The sequence below is a fragment of the Topomyia yanbarensis genome, chromosome 3 (assembly GCF_030247195.1).
Source record: "Topomyia yanbarensis strain Yona2022 chromosome 3, ASM3024719v1, whole genome shotgun sequence".
Taxonomy (NCBI): domain Eukaryota; kingdom Metazoa; phylum Arthropoda; class Insecta; order Diptera; family Culicidae; genus Topomyia; species Topomyia yanbarensis.
The window spans coordinates 392613476-392634272 of NC_080672.1; the positions used below are offsets into that span (position 1 = coordinate 392613476).

General features: G+C 37.7%; 2 protein-coding genes and 3 long non-coding RNA genes across 6 annotated transcripts; 2 read left to right on the plus strand and 3 right to left on the minus strand.

Annotated features, from left to right (window-relative positions):
• Positions 1-1216: 1216 nt before the first annotated feature.
• On the minus strand, positions 1217-2498 carry LOC131690014 (iodotyrosine deiodinase). The gene is made up of 2 exons (XM_058975454.1): positions 2164-2498; positions 1217-2001 (listed from the first exon to the last, which is right to left on the minus strand). Exons 1-2 carry the CDS (start codon positions 2351-2353, stop codon positions 1295-1297), a joined length of 897 nt encoding a protein of 298 aa, XP_058831437.1. The 5' UTR covers positions 2354-2498; the 3' UTR covers positions 1217-1294.
• A 289-nt stretch (positions 2499-2787) lies between these two features.
• Positions 2788-3501, minus strand: LOC131689797 (CCAAT/enhancer-binding protein homolog 2). Of its 2 annotated transcripts, none has more exons than XM_058975100.1 (3): positions 3441-3501; positions 3272-3365; positions 2788-3193 (listed from the first exon to the last, which is right to left on the minus strand). In XM_058975100.1, the coding sequence occupies exons 2-3, from the start codon at positions 3347-3349 to the stop codon at positions 2876-2878; spliced, it is 396 nt and encodes a 131-aa protein (XP_058831083.1). In that variant the 5' UTR covers positions 3350-3365; positions 3441-3501; the 3' UTR covers positions 2788-2875. The 2 variants fall into 2 exon arrangements, with proteins under 2 accessions (XP_058831083.1, XP_058831082.1); XM_058975099.1 differs by having other exon boundaries at positions 3433-3496.
• Positions 3502-5309: 1808 nt separating this feature from the next.
• On the plus strand, positions 5310-7172 carry LOC131690980 (uncharacterized). Its single transcript, XR_009305667.1, has 3 exons — positions 5310-5558; positions 5623-5757; positions 5818-7172. It is a non-coding gene; the product is annotated as an uncharacterized LOC131690980 (long non-coding RNA).
• Positions 7173-10805: 3633 nt separating this feature from the next.
• LOC131692497 (uncharacterized) lies at positions 10806-11390 on the minus strand. The gene is made up of 3 exons (XR_009305988.1): positions 11281-11390; positions 11108-11194; positions 10806-11041 (listed from the first exon to the last, which is right to left on the minus strand). It is a non-coding gene; the product is annotated as an uncharacterized LOC131692497 (long non-coding RNA).
• A 7177-nt stretch (positions 11391-18567) lies between these two features.
• Positions 18568-20376, plus strand: LOC131691757 (uncharacterized). Its single transcript, XR_009305849.1, has 3 exons — positions 18568-19428; positions 19535-19732; positions 19800-20376. It is a non-coding gene; the product is annotated as an uncharacterized LOC131691757 (long non-coding RNA).
• Positions 20377-20797: the final 421 nt, after the last annotated feature.

Here is a 20797-nt window from a genome sequence, read left to right on the forward strand (position 1 = left end):
TCATTTGTTACCATAGCCCGTGTATAAACAGCGCCCGAGTAATTTCAAGCGTTTCCTTAAAAACGCTTTGAGCACTCTTTTGCAGGAAAGTAAAAAAAAGCTCGCCACTCACCGTGACTACGCATTAGTCACGCTTAGCTCAGGAAAAGACGCTGCCTTGATGTGAGACAACTTTGTTTGCTTCTAAAAGCAATAGTCAGACGAGAGTCCATCTATAAGGGCCCCTTACACGAGGCGCTAGGAACGTCATTACTGAGCAGTAATGCCACTTTTAATGAACGTGTAAGGTGAGTAATGACGGAATTTCCATACAATTCCGGTCATGTCATTACTTAGTAATGACACTTTTATTGCGCGTGTAAGGGTCCCTATAGGCTCAAATCGAAGACTCCATATCAAGAAGACTGATATCTCCTTCCTTCCCCCATACAAACGAGAAGCGACAGAGGTTACACCGCCTCTATTGGAAGAAGGGAGGAAGCTTTATGTAAAAATGTATATGTGTGTGTGCATCACTATGGAAAGTACCACCTTTACCCGCAAGTGGCGTTGCTGTTACTGTCTCCGGATTCTGGACAGAGTTGCCAGTCTTCTTGATATGGAGTCTTCGCTCAAATTTTACCTATGAGAATCCGCCTAATATAACAGCTCGAGGAAACTCTAACACAAAGCCGAAACAAACAAATTCCTAGTCTAGGACGTTTGAGATCAAACAAAGAATTTCCAGCGTTTCCAGGAACACCAAAACTTGCATGTGTTATTTCAACCGGATTCAACGTAGTACAGGAATGGTTTGGCCTAGGTTGGGTGCAGGGACCTCTGTGATATTGCGGAACTCTTTCCGGCACCGAGAAGACTTCAATTATCATGGTAAGGCATGGGGTTGTCCTCTCGATGATATACCCTCCGCTTATTTCAATTATAATAATAACATTGAATGGAAGCTATCTGTCTTAATAGGGATGTGGCATTCAACTAAGTCGCTGGAAAAGTATTGCTTTAAAAATTCTCGATGATAATTGGTTTAGCTTACTCCACGATCTTTACTACAGCTTTAAGAAGGTTAACTCTTTTATTATCGTGACATTTTTGTCAATCCGACGCTAGCTTAGTCCTGTCACTAAGTTAGTGTCGGATTCTGATGAGACGAAGTCGAAACGCAAATTCCACAACTGGGAAAACGTTTACGCAACTATATTCAATACAACCTGATTGCTTATTTGTTTCTATCTAATGTAATCATATTTATTTCATAATCTATAAATGTTTCTTCTAAGAATAACTAATACAATTGTCAATATTTCACCAAAATATCCTCAACTGGCTTTCGTTGCAAATCCGGCACGGTGCAATCTTTGGCTGCATAACCTACCGGAAGCAGTACCAGTAATTTCTCATTCACCGGTCTGCCCAAAAGATGCCTTAGAGCGGGGCCACAATTTAGCGGAGTGGTTACAAGCGAATTCAGACCGGCTGCCTGCAGCGCACAAAGTAGTATTCCAGTCGCGATCGATGTGGAAATTTCGTTGTAATAATGCTGCTTTTTGCTACCATCTACCTTAAGTCCGTATGTCTGCTTGAAGATCAGAATTAAACAGGGTGCTTCGGTGAGATATTCCTTAACATGGTTCGTCTTCAGAGGCTTCAAATCAGTGGTCCATTGCTTGGACATGCGCTGCTGATAGTTGATCAGCTCTTCTGCTTCGACGATTTCGCGAATCTTTGCTTTAATTTCGGTGTCGGAGACCAGACAGAAGGTCCATGGTTCGGTGTGGGCACCACTTGGACTGGTACCGGCTGCGTGTACACATTTTTCTACGATGGAAATATCTACAGGGCGTGAGCTGAACTGACGCACGCTGCGTCGGTTGTTGACGATTTTATAGAAACGAAAGGCTGCCTTATGAGGATCGTTGTCCAAAAAGACCGTGGCTCCGGCGAATGGGACATGTTCTTTTTCCTCAAGAACCGGTGTTGGGTCGAACCCTTCAGAGTCGATTTCTGTCGATAAGGGGAATGATTTAGATAATGTATTGTTACTTTAAACTGTGAATGTAGCTAATCAAAAAATCAATAACATTTGATTACTGATAAATTTACTACTATAGGATGTGAACTACTAGTATTAATAATTTATTAAGAATAATATAATAGATAACAAACCTCCCACATATTCTATTCCGTCCAATTTTTCACTGGGCGCGGCTTCTTTCACCTTTTTACCTCCATAAAGATGTTTATCGTACAAGAAAATTATTAGATAAGCCACCACCAGCACAGGAAAAATATACTTCCAGCAACTGATAATCAGTGATCGATCAAAAAGGCGGATTATCTCTTCCACAAAATTCATTTTTCGCTGCAACTATTACGAGTGTTCGAAACGTACTGAATGTGCGTTTTACGAGCACATCATCGCCTGACCCAGAGTAAGATCTAAGCAATAACTGGGAGAGACGCGCTGGAAAACGAAAAGTGCAGGCCTTATCGCTTTCACGATAAGTATTGCAAAACAAGATACAGTGTTATTTTGCAACACCAACCACTTCTAGGTGGTTTACTCAGTCGATTAGTATACTTTATGTGAAACACTTAAACGATACGTTGAACTTATACTTTTTGTATTGCTAACATACTTACACACTGTTCTCGCTGTTGACCTTTGTTCATGAGAACAATTTGCGTATGTATGTACTCAGTAGGTATGAGGTCAAGGTTATTCGAACAATAATTTAATCTTCCGAAAAGCATCTTCGGTATATTTTAGTTAATTCAAAACTCACAACGGTCGTTATTACTAAAGCAAAACATATATGTTACATACAAATACATTGTAACGTGCAAATATCCTCACATGGCAATTTACACCTCAATCTCAACTTTTACTAGAAGTTCCCGCCTTCCTACTTGCCTTCCCCGCGATCTTCTTTTTACGGCCAGCACTTTTACTCTGTTCCTCCTCCTCATCATCCTCATCGTCTGAGCTCTTCAGCAGATCCGCCAGATTGACTCCAACCAACTTGTCGGATTTGGCCTGCGCTTGCGTTAGGAAAAGTTCCTTCAGAAATTTCAGTTCCTTGGTTTGATTTTTAATTTTATCCTCTAGAACTTCATTTTTGACTCGCAGCTCATTGACCGTTTGTTGGGTTTCCTCCGTGCGTTGTTTTGATTTCACCCGACTCCGTTTTACGGCCTACGCGAGAAAAATAATCAATGGGAAAACTGCATGACGAAATAATGTCAATGAAGTTAATCATTTATTGCTACTTACTTGATTGTTTCGGTCGCGCTTCTTTCGATACTCGTCGTCGTCTTCGTCAGTTGTGGGGGCTTTCCGCTTTGGTGGCATCACTTTGAGCCCTGAACTAAGAACGAAGTTAAAGATGACAATTTTTTATATTAGAAAGCTACTGCACGTATTTTATTATGTACCCAATTACTTTTATTTGTAAACAGATTATGTGGAATAAGAACACTATTGGAAAAGAACTGTCAATTAATTCGATCATGAACCGACCAAAGGGCCGAAGACGCAATGATATCGAATCGAGAAAAATAGCTTTGAAAATTCGCTTCAGAAAATTAAATCGTATTTTAACAGTGTTTGCACACTGCTTTTTCAAATGTATTGAAACACTTTAAAACAATACTAGTTTTCGGAAGCATTACTAATATATTTTATATAATAACGTTTTCGTTGATAAAATTGAAAAAAATATATTTCGCCCAGTGTTGTTATGAAATGTTGATTAGGCCATTTTTGAGTCGCCCTCTTATTTTGACCACTCACAATTTCGCCCTGCAGTGTCGCCAGAAAACAAAAACCAAATGTGGGTTTCGCCGTGCTCGCCGGAGGGGAAAATTTGTTATTCTCCCCGGGCGTATCAAGCAGTTGGTTTTTGTTTAGGGCGACTCTGTTTACGGACCTTGTAAACAATGATGCTGTCAATTTCGCCCGTACACACTACCTTAGAAATGCAGAGGCGTAATCCGCCTGGCGGCTTGTTTACAGTTGAAAGTCGGATCCGCCGTTTTGTTTTTTATTGATTTGCATGAAGTGTGAAACATTTAAAAATGAGTTTTTATATTTATTATGAAGTATTTTTACTCCTCTTTAAGATATTACTCATATTTCCGTTTGTGTATATTTGTTATATAGGCCCATTTGTCGGTTCACGATCGAATTGATCGGATGAAAACGGGGGGAGCTTCAAAGGTTAGTTACATATGTTAGCATGTCAGAGAGGATACAAAGAGATACGAATAGTGAAAAACAGCCAACACGGCAACACTCCCTTCACGGTTAAATAAAACAACCTGCAGCATAAGTTCTTTTAACTTACTTTTGAGTTGTGCGTCGCTTTCGCACTTATTAGTGTTGTCAAAAACAAAACGAGAGATTTGACTCAGTCGAGGTCTTCCGTGGAGGAAGGTACTTTTGAGTTGTTTGGGGTATACTCAAAATTAGGTAAATTCAACTTAAATTTGAGTATAAAAAACCTATCAATGAGTTGTAATTTTTGCCGTGGTTAAATGGAAACTACCTTCAACACGGTTACCTAATTTTAAGTTCCCCCACGATACCACGAGATTGAGTCAACGGAACTCAATTTTAGGTAGTTTTTCGTTTCCGTGTTTATTATAAATGAATTTTTCATTCGTAAAGAAGGGGAGCATTTCGCCAACCGCTCTCGTCCCACCCAGTCGCCTTTCCGTTTACTGGGATGCGTAGATCACGCGCCACACGACCAATCAGAATCAGAGGCGACGCGTGGTTCCACCGTCAACCCGTTCAATACCACAAAATCCCTCAAAATCGACGATTCTAACATCGAACGAATAGTACCAACGAAAGATGTTCGGCGGACGGGTTTTTCTGATCGCAGGAGTTGAGCAAAACAAATTTGTTGTCAAAACCCATCGGTGAATTATCAAACAAACATCTTGTGGAATTCAAGAGAGTCCCGCAGAAAAAAACAAAAAAGATATATTACATCCGTATAAGCAACTACTTACTTCGTATTGTAAAAGATTTCTCAACTTAAACAACAACCATATCTAAAGGATATATTGAATGCTCATAAGTCTTGTTATGATTCGAATTAACCTCCAATGTAGAATCTTATTTTTTACACCGAGAATTATTCCATCGTCTGTATAAGATAGGTTGAAACATTTATCAACCTGTTTGAAATCATCTATTAATTCTACCAAACAGGAGAGAAATTTAAATGTTCCATAAGCAATTCCAAAAAATTCATTTTCCTAGCAAAATGTCGTTATAAAGCGGCTTTTAACATTCAGCCCTATTCTGCGCGGCGAGTGAGGTGACTCGCGGCGAGTCACATGAGTCGCGCGATTCTGAGAGGCGAATGCAGTGAGAAAAGTCACTTCGGATGAACACCGATGAACTCTCACCTAATTCTCACAGTCGCAACTGAGTGAGTTTAGTCGATGCGCCGTGACTTTTCGAGTCGATACCTTTGATTCAAGTGACAGAAGTGCGAGATCGAATAAAAATTTTAATATTTTACCTTTTCTGGTGTTTTTTGGTTGAGGTAGCGTAGATAAGGTCAAAAGACCCATCATGTTGAGTTTTACTTACAAGATCGGTTTTTGTAGACCCGTATGATTTTTTAGTTCTTGCGGTGATGACGGTTTTCTAGATTGTGGAACCATTCGTCATCAGTTCGAAGGATATGTTGCGAGGCGATAGTCGGACAACTTTTTTTTAGATAACAGATTTTGATATTTCATGTAGGTATTTTTAAAACGTTTTGCAATTAAATAACTCTGAAATTTCAAATATTCTTTCAGTGGAGTAAATGAGAAGTTGCAGAGAATTCCAAATATTACCAAAAATATCGGTGATGTTGACAAATGTGTCTAAAGAAAACAAAAAGGGAAAACAATTATCGGATCGATCTCGATATTACAGATGTACATTTCCCTTGTGTAAGACTGTGAAACAACAGCAGGAGCCGAATCGTACTAGTTATCGATATAAGTACCGTGTGAATCAGAATAATTTGGCTCAATTTACACGTTCTTCACATTATTCGAGGATTTGCAGCCCCATTCTCTATTATTATGTATTATGTTATGCTTTTTCGAACGATTGAGATTTTCCTTCTTAGTGACGACATGAAAATCACATGAGGGTACCATTGGATCGAACTAAATTGTTTCGAAAAACCAATTCGTCTTAATGCCGAATAGGGCTGTTGGTATAAGGACTCAAAAAATTCTTGAATATTTTGTAGAAAATGATTACTCCTGAGGCTCCTGAGGAATAAACGTCAGCATGCTGTAAAATATTGGATACTTTCCGATACGTCTGGTTATGCCGGACAAGTCTTAAATCCTGGCGTCTGGTCATGTTAGAGTAGTACAGTATGTCATAGCTCCCACTACCCCAATCGTTTCAATGACATTACGAACCTTCCATATATCGCTTGGACAATCTAGGGGATGACAGGGGGTACGAAAAAGTCCATTGAAAGAGTTGGTGGGGGTTCATGGAACGAACACGTGGACTCTCATTTATGTTTTTATCCTAATAGATTATTATACTCACAAAAAATTTCAAAACCAAGAAAAATCGGCAATGGATGCAAAAAATTCAGCAAACTGATGCGAGTTTGTAGTGAAAAATATTCTATTATAAAGTTATATGTTGCATGCATCTCTAGCACATGCTTGTAATCGGATTTTTTTTCTTTTAACCTTAGAAGTTAAATGACTTTGTTAGGTGACATCCAATTAATATGTATCCTTCAACAAAGCTACAAGCTAGGTTTTAAACTATGCAAAATCACTGTGGAATTTTCCATTGAATTTTGAATTTTAATATCTATCTTTTTTTCCTTTTTTATTAACGACTTATAGTGAGTCAATCTTTTTCCTTTTTTTATGTATTGTAACGACATATAATTAGCAAGGGACTGGAAGGTGAAGTATTTTTCAAATATTAAGAGCCATAGTACTCAAGGGAGAGCAAGGATTTGAAGTAAGAAAGTTTAGAAAAGCGTGGAGTAGGGTCAATGAACAAGCTTAGAGTTTCCCGGTTACTTAGCTTTTTGTCTTCTGCAGCGCAGTAGTCAGGATCTTTTGGCATTAAATGCGAATCACCTGAGTCTGCGGCATGTCCGGACAAGCGTAAAGTCAATTTAATGACCTATGCTGTCGGAGCCGACAGTCGGCTCCGACAGCATAGGAAGGAATGGTAAGTGCGCAGTGCAATTAGAATCCAGTTTTTAGTACCACAAGCAATAACTGGTTTAGGATGTAATGCAACGTCGAGATCTACTGCCACTCTGATTTTTTAAGATAGCCTTTATGGAGCTTAGATCCTTCTGGATTTCAGTTTATACTGGGGTTTGAGAATGCTGATTTAAATTTATTTTCTATTGCAAATGTCTTAGAAATGCATGAAACAACGGATTTTGTATCTTCGCGTAAATAAATATAAATAAATAAACAATCTTCAGTAAAAAACCGGAAAAAATATATCCGATAGGGACGGGCATAGCGTAGTTGGTAAATCAGTTGCCTTGTACGCAGCTCACCTAAGTTCGAGTTCTAACTCCGCACATAGGGCTAGAGATTTTTTCAAGAGAGATTTCTCTAATCCGAAAAGAGGCGAATGACCCTAAGGTTAAAATGAAAGAAAAAATTCCAATTCTTACAAAGTAGTTTTTGTTAGCTGACTTTAGGGATTCACCTAGGAGCGATTTATTTATTTTTAACCGATTTGTATACTGAAGGTTCTCTTTGCCGAGTTTTACGGGTTAAAACTTTTTAAGCGATACTTATGTCTGTGCTTATACTGAAGGATTTCTGTCCGATTTTATGCTTGAAGTTTATTTCCGTTATTTATGTTCAACTAGCTAATACCAATCGCGCGTTGCTGCGACTTTCAACGAAATAGGACGAAAACACATTTTTTTTTTGCGAAGCACCATCTGGGCAGGCAGATAATCTCCAACCAATAACACACAAACACGCGCTAAAACAAATGCCTAAATACTGTGTAAATTTTTTTTCGGCAGTCGGTTAAGCCGTTTGGGAGTCCATAAATCATATACATACAAACATTGACTTCTATATATTTCAAATATGCTTGAAACGGGTTTTGCGAAGCATGTTCTCTCCTTGCAACTTTTATTTTCGGTCGTTCATATGTAATACATGTTTTTATTTTCTTCTTCTGAATTCGCTTTTTTGTCATTGTTGCAATAAATTGAGACTTGGGTCTTTCCTATCTTTTTGCCTTTCACATATAAAGAAAGGCTATGCAATCACTGAAAAAATCGACATTTCAACCGAGGCCCGGAGGGCCGAGTGTCATATTGATGCCCCCGGAGAAGTAACCAAGTTCCTAAACTAATGTCATACCTATTTTCCAGCGAATTCTCTACCGATTTTTACAAACTTGATTTCAAATGAAAGATACAGTAATTCCATTGACTGCTGCTGAATTTCATTCGGTTCTGACTCTCGGTTCCGGAGTTACAGGTTGGTTAGTAAGGTTACACTGGAATTTCTTATATAAACCGTTGCAATCGTAATACCTCATAGGCTAAAAATCTATTGAAATGGTCACCAAATTACTTCGACTCGCAGGTCTAGATCACTGACTTGCAATCTAAGAATCTTTGAATATATTGTCCACTATCGACAATCCCGGAAATTCCGGATTCCGCGCATATTCCACAATGGAAGTCACATCGATTCTTAGGTGATGATTGAGCCGATTTTCTCAAACCAACTCTAAAATGGAAGATATGTAGTTGGATGTAGTTCTGTCCCCCCTCCCCTTCCCCTTACACCTTTTCCCTTCATCACCCTCTCCCCCTGGACCACCCTCATACCTGCATTCCCTTCATCCACCCCGTATACCGAAAAATATAAAGGGTTTTTGACGCACCCTTCATTCTCAAACCACTAAACCCCACCCCCTCCGTTTCCAAACCCATTCCCCCAATATTTCAAAATCTGATCACATGAATATAACATTGAACTCAGGCTGAGGAAGTCAATTAAATATCATACTTTTTTGTTTGAAGTGATTTGGTGTCAACTTTCGTGGGATACGTGCTACGTATAATAAGAATGTAATAGACATTTTCACAATTATATTGAACAATCTCAGCTAATTAGCAAGGGACAGGAAGGTGTGAAATATTTGTCAATAATAAGAGCTATAGTACTCAAGGAAGAGCAAGAAGTTGAAGGAAGAAAGTTTAGTAAAGCGTTGAATAGGGTCATATGTGCAAGCTTAAAGTTTCCTGGTGATTTAACCTTTTGTCTTCTGCAACACAGGGATGCGAACGCGAATGACCTGAGTTTGCGGCATGTCCGGATAAGCGTAAAGTCACTTAATGACTTATGCTGTAGGAATCAGGAAACTCCAAGCTTACTCATATGACCCTATTCCACGCTTTTCTAAACTTTCTTCCTTCAACTCCTCGCTCTTCCTTCAGTACTATGGTTCGAAATATTGAAAAATATTTCGCACCTTTCAGTCCCTTACTAATTAAATATCGTTACAATATAGAAAAGGACAAAAGATTGACTCACTCTAAGTCATTAATAAAAAAGAGGAAAAAAACAGATAAGGAAAAATAGCTTGCATAAATGAGAAAGGCACAATTGCACCACTAGGTGGATTAAAACAGGTTTTTATATTACCTATTTCCTAGAAAGCTCAATTCTAATGGTCCATGTCGTAATCCGGATATTATTGGTGCGGAGCCCTGTTTTATATTTTCTGTGCTGCTCAGTTGATGTTTCGATAAAACAACGCTACGATACATTCCAGCATGTCCATTAAGGATTGTTTGCGAAGTATATACTGCCTATAATCGCAAGCCTTAACCCAAGTAAAAATGTTTGCGATATGATAGTTCACGATGTTTATGACAAAGTTTAGAAAAATTTGTGAGTTGCAGAGCTCAGGAAAACAATCAACCTGCGTAAGACAAGATCAGTGCATAAAATCTTGAATTCAATCATCTATGGTAAAAAATCATTAACGTTTTCTGATCCATGGAAACATACAAGGCTACAATTGCATAGATTTTCTTTTACATGAAAAACAAAATGTGCAGCAAGGGACGTATGTACGAGAATCTAATTTAACCAAGTAATTAAATTGCCTGGATCAGCAACAGTTTGTAATCAGAACAAATTCATGACTATCTAGTAAACCGCACATTAACTCCTTCGTAGAAAGATCTCATCTCATCAGCGAAAACGCGAACAGACATTCAAAGCCCTTCTGCTGGAAACCGCCAGCTCCACAATAGACAAAAATAAATGGTGCTTTGGATTTTTATCGTAAAACTGTGTCACACAAACTAAAAAAATCATTGCTTTTAAAAAGATTTGTATTTAATTCACAAATGAATAGTAACTTAGCATGAGCCCCTATTGGTCCATCGTCACAACATATGCACGAAAGTACAGTGTCACCACCACTAGTAAAGCTAACATCGGGTTTCATCATCTAACCAATTTTCGCATCGTGACTGCAGCAGATAATCTCATTAAACAAAGAGTATGGTCTGCAAGAGAACATTTTCCACCATGAAATATCGTCCGTCGATAGTAGTTATTGGTTGCTCACCATTAAGGACAAGTTTATCTGCAACATATTGCGGTAAGCATTCTCGATTCTCTACAAGGTAACACCAAATATGCATATCAATAGCTGCTTCCTGTCTTAATCCTAATGATCCGACAATATATGAATCTACATGTGATCCCTCCTGAATCCCAGAGCTATGGAGAAGTGTCCGTAATTCATTTGCTGATATAATTGCGCATCTTTACAGTATGCACTCTGATTTATTCTGTCTTGCGTGCCTTGTTTCTGAGAGAATCACATACAGCCAATTTTCCGGTGCACACACCAAATCAAATTGCTCAGCTTGTTCCACTTGTTTTGATTATCCTTCAGGTCCGTGATGATACGCAATTGACCGTTTCGTTTCGGCACTCGTCGCCAAAATACTGCCGACCTGACACAAAACAATCACTACACGGTAAGGCGGGTTTTAATTTTTTTTTTATAATTTCTGGCGATATATTTGAATGTGTTTACCGTACTTTCACTCCAAGGCCGTTTGGATTGATGATTGTCACGATTGTGTGCCGATTCTGCACCTCCCATTGTCGAACAGGCAAGTTCCTGAAAATAGCGATAGGATTTCTTTAATAGTGTGAGAGAATTAAAACACGAAAGCAACAGTCTTGACACACTTGAAATATACTTACATGTGACAAATTAATCTCCCTTCAGTATAATATAATATAATATTACAATTGCACAAAATAGTTGTTGCAATGCAAGAGTAAAACAAAATCGAGAATTCAAAACATGGCGAACGTTTGACATTTCGCAAAATGAACGCCGAGTCACTTGAGGTTCACTGTGTCACTCACCATGAAATGAACCACTCACGTCACCCGACTCGACTCGTAGAATAGGGTGACAAAAGTCATGTGACAGTGAAGTGAGTTTTGGCGTCTCACCTCACTCGCCGCGCAGAATAGGGCCGATTATTTCAATAGAACGCGAAACGATTCGAATGAAATCCATTATGTCCATTTTACATTTTCAGTAGACATGTTTTCTATGTGTAAATACAAAGAACAAACAATTTCTACGCAGCAGAAAGATGGTTCATTACTTTCGTTGAACCAACCAAATCCATACGTGCTTATAACTAATATGTCCCAAGGGCAGAAACATCTGGTTAGACTACCCAAGAAAACAAGTGTTCGACCGACAGCTGTGAACGTATGGCACAACTGTGAAGCGTGTTGGAAAATTAAAAAGCGCTCTCGTTTCGCACACAGAGCTGGTTCAATATTTGATTTGAACCGGTGCAAAAGAGAATAGAAAAAACCGTCGCTCATGGCTCTCAGGCTGCTGTTGCAGCCATCACCCATGCTGCTGTTGCTGCTCCATCCAAAACGTGCGGTGAGAGTATGAGATACGTGCATGTTTGAGGATGAACTGGTGAAACCATTTTCTGAAATTTTACTAGAGACCGGTTGGTTTATCGTTCAAATCTGAATAACTTTAGTGTTTTATTTTTCCCTTCATTGAAAATATTTTGCAGGGTTCTACAGTTAATTTAAACTTGAAATGGGTTTCGGTTTGTCTGATTTGGCTTACCTGTTCAATGAACAGGTTGAACGTACCGACGCGTCGCCTCTGATCAGAATATCGATTATTAAATACTTGATTTGAAAATATTTGAAATACCATTTTTAGATGTTCATAACACAAATCAATTTTATCAACAGTTTACCGAACGATAGTTCCCAAGTAGCATTTACCGTTTTATACAGCCCTCTGGCAACCCTATACCATCATATGGAGTTTGACAGCGACCTACATATATGGGGCGTTATAGCTATAAAGCCCCAAACAAAGAATTATGTTCGGCACTATACACGATATTCAAGCATTCCACACGACGTTTTGCATCTTGTGGGATGATTTAACACCATATTACTCAGAAAAACAATATTTAGTAACTAATTACAGCTTTTAATCCTAGGATAGATCACTCTAGAAATGTATAACAAATTTGCATCAAATTAGAAAAAAATGCATTTAATTTCCATTTTTGCATCAACTTTGCACTCCCTCGTAGAAAAGTTTGTTTAACAAACGTCCTACGCTGATTCACTTTGTTCGATGTTTTGTTGAATGTAGGGCTAATTTTTTGTAGTGTTTTGACGTCTTACGCGCAAAGCAAAATACATTGCACGCGACGCAAAATACATTACGAATTTCTATTTTGATGGAAAGAAATGCATTTAATTTAGCTGATTTTTAAAAATGCATCACAAGTGATCTGCCCCTAGTTTTAATCATTCAATTCAAAATTAATGTTTTGATTTTCATGGCAGTGATGCTGGCTGTACAGAGACGTCGTCCTTGACAGGGAGCTGGTTTTTTTTAGCACGCTACAATCTAAGTTTTAAGAGTGTCTTAAAACCGCAATTGTTACATGGGAAGCATTTCGAGGGGAACGATACTCCGTCAAAGATAAAGAAACGTTTACTAGGTCCTATTCAAACGATTGAAAAACTATAATTCAGCAATCGAGAACCGATGAACTCAAACAAAGTATGGTTCTGCTTCCCTCTCGTTGATAGGCATCGATTGCGTGTGTTAATATTCAAGCGCGCCCCTAAAATCTCATAAGCCTTTCTATTCCCTTTAAAAAAGAAATGTTGCCGGATTATTTCATGAGAAAAATGAAATATTTGCGCTGCCAAAACCGAAAACTAACCGAATTCCTTTAGCTTGAATTTGCATCTGTGGCTGTAAATGAGCTGTCAGAAATCTTAATAGATACATAATACACAACAATCGAAAATTCTCTGCATAAAATAAACATGTTTAAAGCATCACATTTGCAAGTTCGATCGCTTCAAAATAGCAATATTTCACTGAAAGATGCTCATTAAATAACAGCGGGTTTCATGTTTGTACAGGAAGTGTTCAGAGCCAAATATGCATGGAATCATACATTATCGAAGTAAAAAAGTAAGTTCGTCACTTTATTCGTTCTGAATTCATCAAGCACCTGGTTTATCTTTCAGTACATTCGCTATTGACCTTTCTACTCCCGTTAAAAAAGAAACGGTGCCGAATTATTTCGTAAGGAAAACAAAAAAAATTGCACCGCGAAAACCGGACACACAGAAAAAAAATGTTGGTAAAAGTAAGAGTTTTTCACTTTTAGCAAAAAACAATCAACGCATACTCTTAGTGTGAAAATAAAACTTTTATTTTGATTACTATTCTTCATTAGCTTAAAAGGAAAACTTTTATTTTGATTGTAATTCTTGATTAATTTAAAAATTTTACTTTCAACCTAAAAGTAGGCTTTGTTTGTTTTTTGCTAAGAGCGGAACACTCTTACTTTTACCAATATTTTTTTTCTGTGTCGATGAGGTTAGGTATTTCGTGAGGCAAACAAACCAAACTCCTTTGGTTTGACCTTGCGTCTGTGGTTGTAAATGAGCTGTCAGACAAGACAAGACAACTGGCTTCTTATTTTTGGTTTTCTTGCTTTTTTGTACCCTGCTGAATAATTGATGACAGTTGAATGTATGCGGCTAGCGATGTTGGCAGTGCACCCAATTTCTTTTTCATATTTGGATATGTTGCTATAATACACAATGTCCGTTTCGTTAACAAACATTTCGCCATAGATAAACTCAAGATTACCATGTTCCATATAAAACAGTCTGTTGCGGCGTAACGCAATAATTGGACACTCCCCAAATTCAGCCTCATTAGATATTGTCACCAGACTGACGAAAACTAGTGTGTGTAACTCGACCATCTCATATCGACAACGCTTTTATCATTGTAATTGAAGTATGTATAACAGATTTATTGTAAATCGTCCGATAGAAACAATTGACTTCAGTTCAAATTCAATCATCGCTGTGGGCAGTAGGCCTGTTTCTGTTAATAATACAGTCGTGATTCGCTGGTTGGGCCACAGCCTTGTCCAACTAACGAACTTAATTCGCTAGTTGGACCGACTGACAAATGTCAAAAACTCTCCAAAGGAGATGTTGGCAGTGTAAATACATCTGTTCACATCTCTAAATATTGTCAGATTAATTGTCAAAGTAAATTTAGCATGAGATTTTGGCGTTCAGATGATTTTTAGTTGGACAATGGTTCTAAACTAAACTAAAAAGCGGTCCAGTTAAAGTGTCCAAAAAAATGACGGCGGCAAATCGCCCAAATGTTGCAACTTAAATAGCCCCCTAATAGCCAGCAATTTGCTGGCAAATTAAAGGGCAATTAGCGCATCCGTGTTGGCAAATAGCCCCCCGTTAGCCAGCAACTTGCCCTTTTTGACTGGGTTGTCTTATGGGATTTTCGATTGATTGACACTGGTGTACTGGAGTGCACTGGAACTGCACCATTTTTGCACTTTCTAGCAGAAGTACAGAAAATTGGGTAAAAAAGTCCAAATTGTTGCCGGTCTACAGGGTATGTTTCATTGACACTTCTGCTAGAAAGTGCAAAACCAGTGCACTCCACTACACCGGTACACATCAATCAAAAATCCCATTAGCTTCAACATAGACTTTTCTACGGCTCATGTACGTACACGCCACATGGCACAAATACTGTCGTGACTGGAGCTTTTGCGTCTGCTCTCATCTATTTCCTTCCAAAAACTGAAGCTAGATTGTCTGTCCCAACAACCAAGGCCTGCTTACCTAAAGTCGTTCTTACGTTTGATTTTATTGCATCAAAACAAATTACGGGATAGAGGTTGAGTAGATTTGTACGAATATCGAATACAACTATTTGTTACTCCAAAAGTTCAATATTGATTTATTGTTTTATTTATACTGGCTCATACCCTACATCTTCCTCCTCTTCTACTCTATTTGAGAGTGTGAACCTCCATTCAATCAGGCTTTTGTGTGACAGCTATGCAACAATTGACTTATTTGACGTCTAGGACACCAACACAGTTGCAATGTGTATAAACACATAAGTATAACCACCATATTTAACATTTGTCAAAAATTCCTCCCGTTTTAACCTCAATCTCACACTAACACAACTGTACATGGATTATTCCATGCGAAGAATGGCCGACTTGTAAAAACACTGTGCAAGTAATAAATTAATCTTGATTTTTGTTTTAACAAACAGGATGTCATTTAATACTTGGATGTTCTCTAATTGACATAAATGCCTTTTATGTTTTCAATCTATAGTATTGATTCTACACTCTACACATGTCATTATTCTTCACATTTTGCTGTATTTTCTAATCTCTTTTCTCTTCATTCAGTAGTTTACTCTTCACTCTGAATTACTTACTCTTTGGTCCTTACTATACCATGTTTTTCTCTTTGTTCTACAGTACTACAGTGCAAATTCGTTAATTGGGTCACGACTGCGCCCCAACTAGCGAATCGTATCCGTTAATTGGGGCAACTGACAGCTGACAAAAATTACCCAAGGGAAACGCTGATTTTTTGTTTTCTTTCATAAAAAACAAACAGAAATATTTTACAATTCACAAAAGTTGGCTGCTTCCTTCCAGTTTAAAGTTGTTTTTTTGTGACAAAGTATGTCATTAGTGTTCTTTTTGCCATCAATTATTTTTTTGATAAATTCCTTCACATAAAACAGGAAATGGATACACCGTCGGGAAAAAGCCGATAAAGCACAAACATACTACGTTGCCACTAGCTAAAAAGATTGGATAATGTGATTGAATACATCAAAAATGACCTTCAAAAGTTACTAAACTAACGTCTCTGCGACACAAACTAATTGATGCTGAATAGAAGAAGCGAAATATTTAACACATTTATTTCACTAAAATCATTCCGAAATATGAATTCAAAAAATAAAATTCCATTGAATTTCAAAGTATGATTTTTATTCTGGATCGCCACAGAAATCAACTAATGAACCCCTTGAAATCAATGACATTCAAACGCCAATCAGTTTTTGACTTTCAGTTTTGACATAAGAGTGTCTTTTAGTTGGGGCATGCCCCAACTAGCGAACACCCAACTAACGAACAGCCCAACTAGCGAACACCCAACTAACGAATTTGCGCTGTATTTGCTCTTTAATTTGCTCTTTACGTAACTCCTTATTATTATGTCTTTAATTGTTACTCTTTTAATCTTCTTCTTTACTCTAGTCTTAGCTCTTCATTTTTTACACTTTACTTTTTACTCTTTGCCCTTTGCTCTATACTCTTTACTTTTTACTCTTTGCTCTTTACTCTTTACCAAAGATGCACCGAATAGTACTATTCGGCTTTCACTCGAATACCGAATATTTAATGTTTAATTATTCGGCCTACCGTATATTCGGCTTAAATCAAAATCGGCTGGTATTCGGCCCGATTATTCGGTTGTCCGAATATTTGGTCGACCGAATATTCGGTGCATCTCTAGTATTTTGAATATATGTATTTTCTTTAATTTTGTTTCTTTTAAATATTTCATGAATATTAGGCTATTACTTATCATATTCGGCCGAAAGTCGGTTTTTATTATTCGGTGTACCGTATATTCGGCTTAAATCAAAATCGGCTGGTATTCGGCCCGAATATTCAGTGCATTTCTACTTTTTATTCTTTACTATTAACTCTTTACTCTGTATTCTTTACTCCTTACTCGTTACTCTACTCTTCACTGTTTACTTTTTAGTCTTTACTTTTTGCTCTTTACTTTTTTCTTCTTTACTCTTCACTGTTGGCTCTTTACTCTTTGCTCTGGACTCTCAGTTGTTACTCTTTACTCTCCATTGCTTATACTTTAGTTTTTTAAAGTATTTCAGATAACAAGACTATGCGTTATCCTTTCAAAAGATGGAACGCATCCACATCGTTGTGGATCTGTTGATTTCTTGGTAAACTTGCTTCCGCAGCAAAAGCTTTCCCATTCGGGGGAAGTCATATGTTGCTACACAGAGCAACGCTTTTCCACTCGAGGAAATGATCTGTTGCTGAACGGAGCAAAAATTGTCTCGTTCGGAGGAATAGTATTTTGCGTCTCAAGGCTTTCTCGCTCGAAAAACCTATGCTTTATTATTCCGAGCCCGCATTGTTATACTTTCTTCTTCCAAATGAATTTTTTTCTACCGTTTACCAAAACTATACGTCATCCGCTCGAGGAATGGAACGCATCCACATCGTTGTGGATCTGATAAGTTCTTGTTAAACTTGCTTTTCACAGTAAAAGATTTCCCATTCCGGGGAAATCATATAATGCTAATCAGAGCAATGGTTTTTCCACTCGAGGAAATGATCTGTTGCCACACGGAGCAATAATTCAATACTAATTCGTCAAAAGGGCGAAACTGTTTTTTGTAAACAAACTTGTTTCGCTCATTAGTCTGCTGCTGAGTGGAATTTCATGAAAAATATGCGTTAATGTAAATTTTTACCCTTCGTAGAAGTAATTTCAATTGTTTTCTGCTTTGAAATTATAGTAAATTAAGAGAAATCATCAAAATAAAAGTTTGTTTACAAATCTTATTCGCCCTTTTGCAAATTTAATATGGAATTGTCCCACTCGGAGGAATCATATTTTGCATACAGAGCTTTCTCACTCGGGAGACTTATTCATGTAGCAACTCGGAGCTACATCACATAATAAATTTTTCTAATTTCGGAAAACAGTAGCATTGTGTTTTAAAATCAGAACCAGTGTCCAGCTGGTTGCTGTTTATTAACAAAAACTACTGGCAAAATCTTACCGGGAGCGTTGTTTGCGCCATTGTCGTGACTGGAGCTTTTGCGTCTGCTCTCATCTATTTCCTTCCAAAAACTGAAGCTAGATTGTCTGTCCCAACAACCAAGGCCTGCTTACCTAAAGTCGTTCTTACGTTTGATTTTATTGCATCAAAACAAATTACGGGGTAGAGGTTGAGTAGATTTGTACGAATATCGAATACAACTATTTGTTACTCCAAAAGTTCAATATTGATTTATTGTTTTATTTATACTGGCTCATACCCTACAATCAAGGGCGTGACACTCTTTTATAAAAATATTTCACGTGGTTTTATATTTTTTATATCTCTCTATATTTATTTATAATTGTCTATAAAAGTTATAACTGTATTCGAATCGTTGAAAGTTCGAAAATAAAATTCGAGCACCCGTTACCATAGTAGCCTTAGTTACCGCGAGTGATTATAAACAAAAAAAATGGTGTTGCATCAACAAGAAGTGGTAAGTATCCAAATATTTTGCATAATTCTTGCTGATTTGAGTTAGTATCCGGCCCCAGACACTTAACCGATCCTAACTAGAACCTGGGTACTAACGAGAACCAGCGAAAATTGTTGGCTCATTTTCTGACTGGACGTACTGGGACTCACCTGCGGTGGTTCTCCTGGTTAAGTGAAATAGTAGCCAGACACCAAAATGCAGTTTGGTCCATTCCCAGTCTTGTTTTACATTTACCTCTTTACCTCAAAACAGCTCTGTCTTAACACCGATAGTGATTAAGCCATCCAAACGGAAACAAACAGCCACAATTCCAGCGTTTTTCACCAACATTTCACAGCTGCACCACAAATTAGGATTTTCCATCATCCGACTGGTCGGTAGCAATAACGATCAAGCGATGCTTCTGCCAAAGGGTTTGACTCCAATTCAACAGCCGCAACTAGTGCAAATTCACAGGTGCAAACGATGCAAGCCAATCAGGATCAAACACAGATGACCATTCGTCGCAGGAACAACCACAAACTAGAATTATCATCACCCAGATTCCGTAGTAGATACAGCAACGGCACCTTCAGGTACAACAGCAGTATACAATACAGTCCCAAGCAGCAAAAACATCACAATCAGGAGGAACCACTGCAGCAGCCGCAACAAGGTGAGTTATTTTTGACTATTTTTATTTCAAAAAGATCATTGTAATGTAATAATCCTACTATTTAAAAGAAAAAATCTCGTGCTCAAAAATTTCATATCACTTTCAGATTGAATTGGCCACAAATCGATCTACAGCAGTAACGGAACATACCCGGTCAACCGTAAACACAACAGCAAGGTGCTCGGCGGAAGGGATTTCCGTATTTGTGCGTGCGTATGACTCGTTTTTGAAAAAAAGCACTTTCCTTCGATTCTCTGGCACGCTACCGGGGAAATCCATTACCATTAAGTTGAACGAGAACCAGGTAATGTTGCAAACTAGTTCAATATCAATCAACATGTACTGATTTGGCATTTTCTTCTTTCGTATAGGAATGAGTCCTTCGGGGAGACGACGCGTAATGGTTGATGTTGGTGGAATTGCAGATCACGCTCTGAAAATATCGCAAACTATATCCCCCTCAGCAGCACGCAACCCCGACACGAAAGATGATACGCAAAGCCCCTGTAAAACAACGACAGCCCGTTAATATTTAGCATAGCATAAAAAGCCTAGTACTTAGAAGATAGACGGCACATAATAGCAAGTCAGTCCCATGTTCTGTACTATCGCTATACGCATAATTGTTCCATGTGCTATGGAATTTTCGATGCACATCACATTAACCTTTAAATGCATGAAACTTATTTTCATTGGTATTCATTTTTCGGTATGGATGCGATATTTACCTCTTGTTGAGGCTTAATATTACAGGATTCGGTATGTTGCCAAATGACAACAGTATGCATTTAAGGGTTCAGTAAAAAAACATCAAGAAAATGAGATAACAATAAATAGTCCTTACCGTTATCGTAATTTGCTGTAACTGATGACGTTTGCAGCATTACGTAACCAACAAAGTAGTGTTTTGCCTAGAAAAGTCCCTCAATCTTTCACACAGAAAAAAGATTAGTATGTTCAATAAAAATATAGATTAAATTTAATAAAATTATTGGTCGGGAGAGAATAAATTTATTTATTGAATTCAATAAAATTTATTTATTATTTCAATAGAAAGATTTTTTGATCCCTTTTCCAATATTTATTTTATTGAAATTAGAACGAAATTATTGAAATTAAAACTGTTTTTATTGACAGCAAAAGTTCATTGCTCTAAGAAAAAAATGTTTTCAGACCAATTGGTTGAAGTAATAAATAAATTATTGGATTCAATACCATATATTTTTGGTTTAAATATGCTTAATTTTTTTGCGTGTATGATTTTCCCTCTTCGGGCTTGGTGCCATCAAGACGTAAGGCTTGTACAAAATCAATCTGATCACACAATAGTAATTCTTACTCTTCGTGTTGTTTCGCATTTTTTGAACCG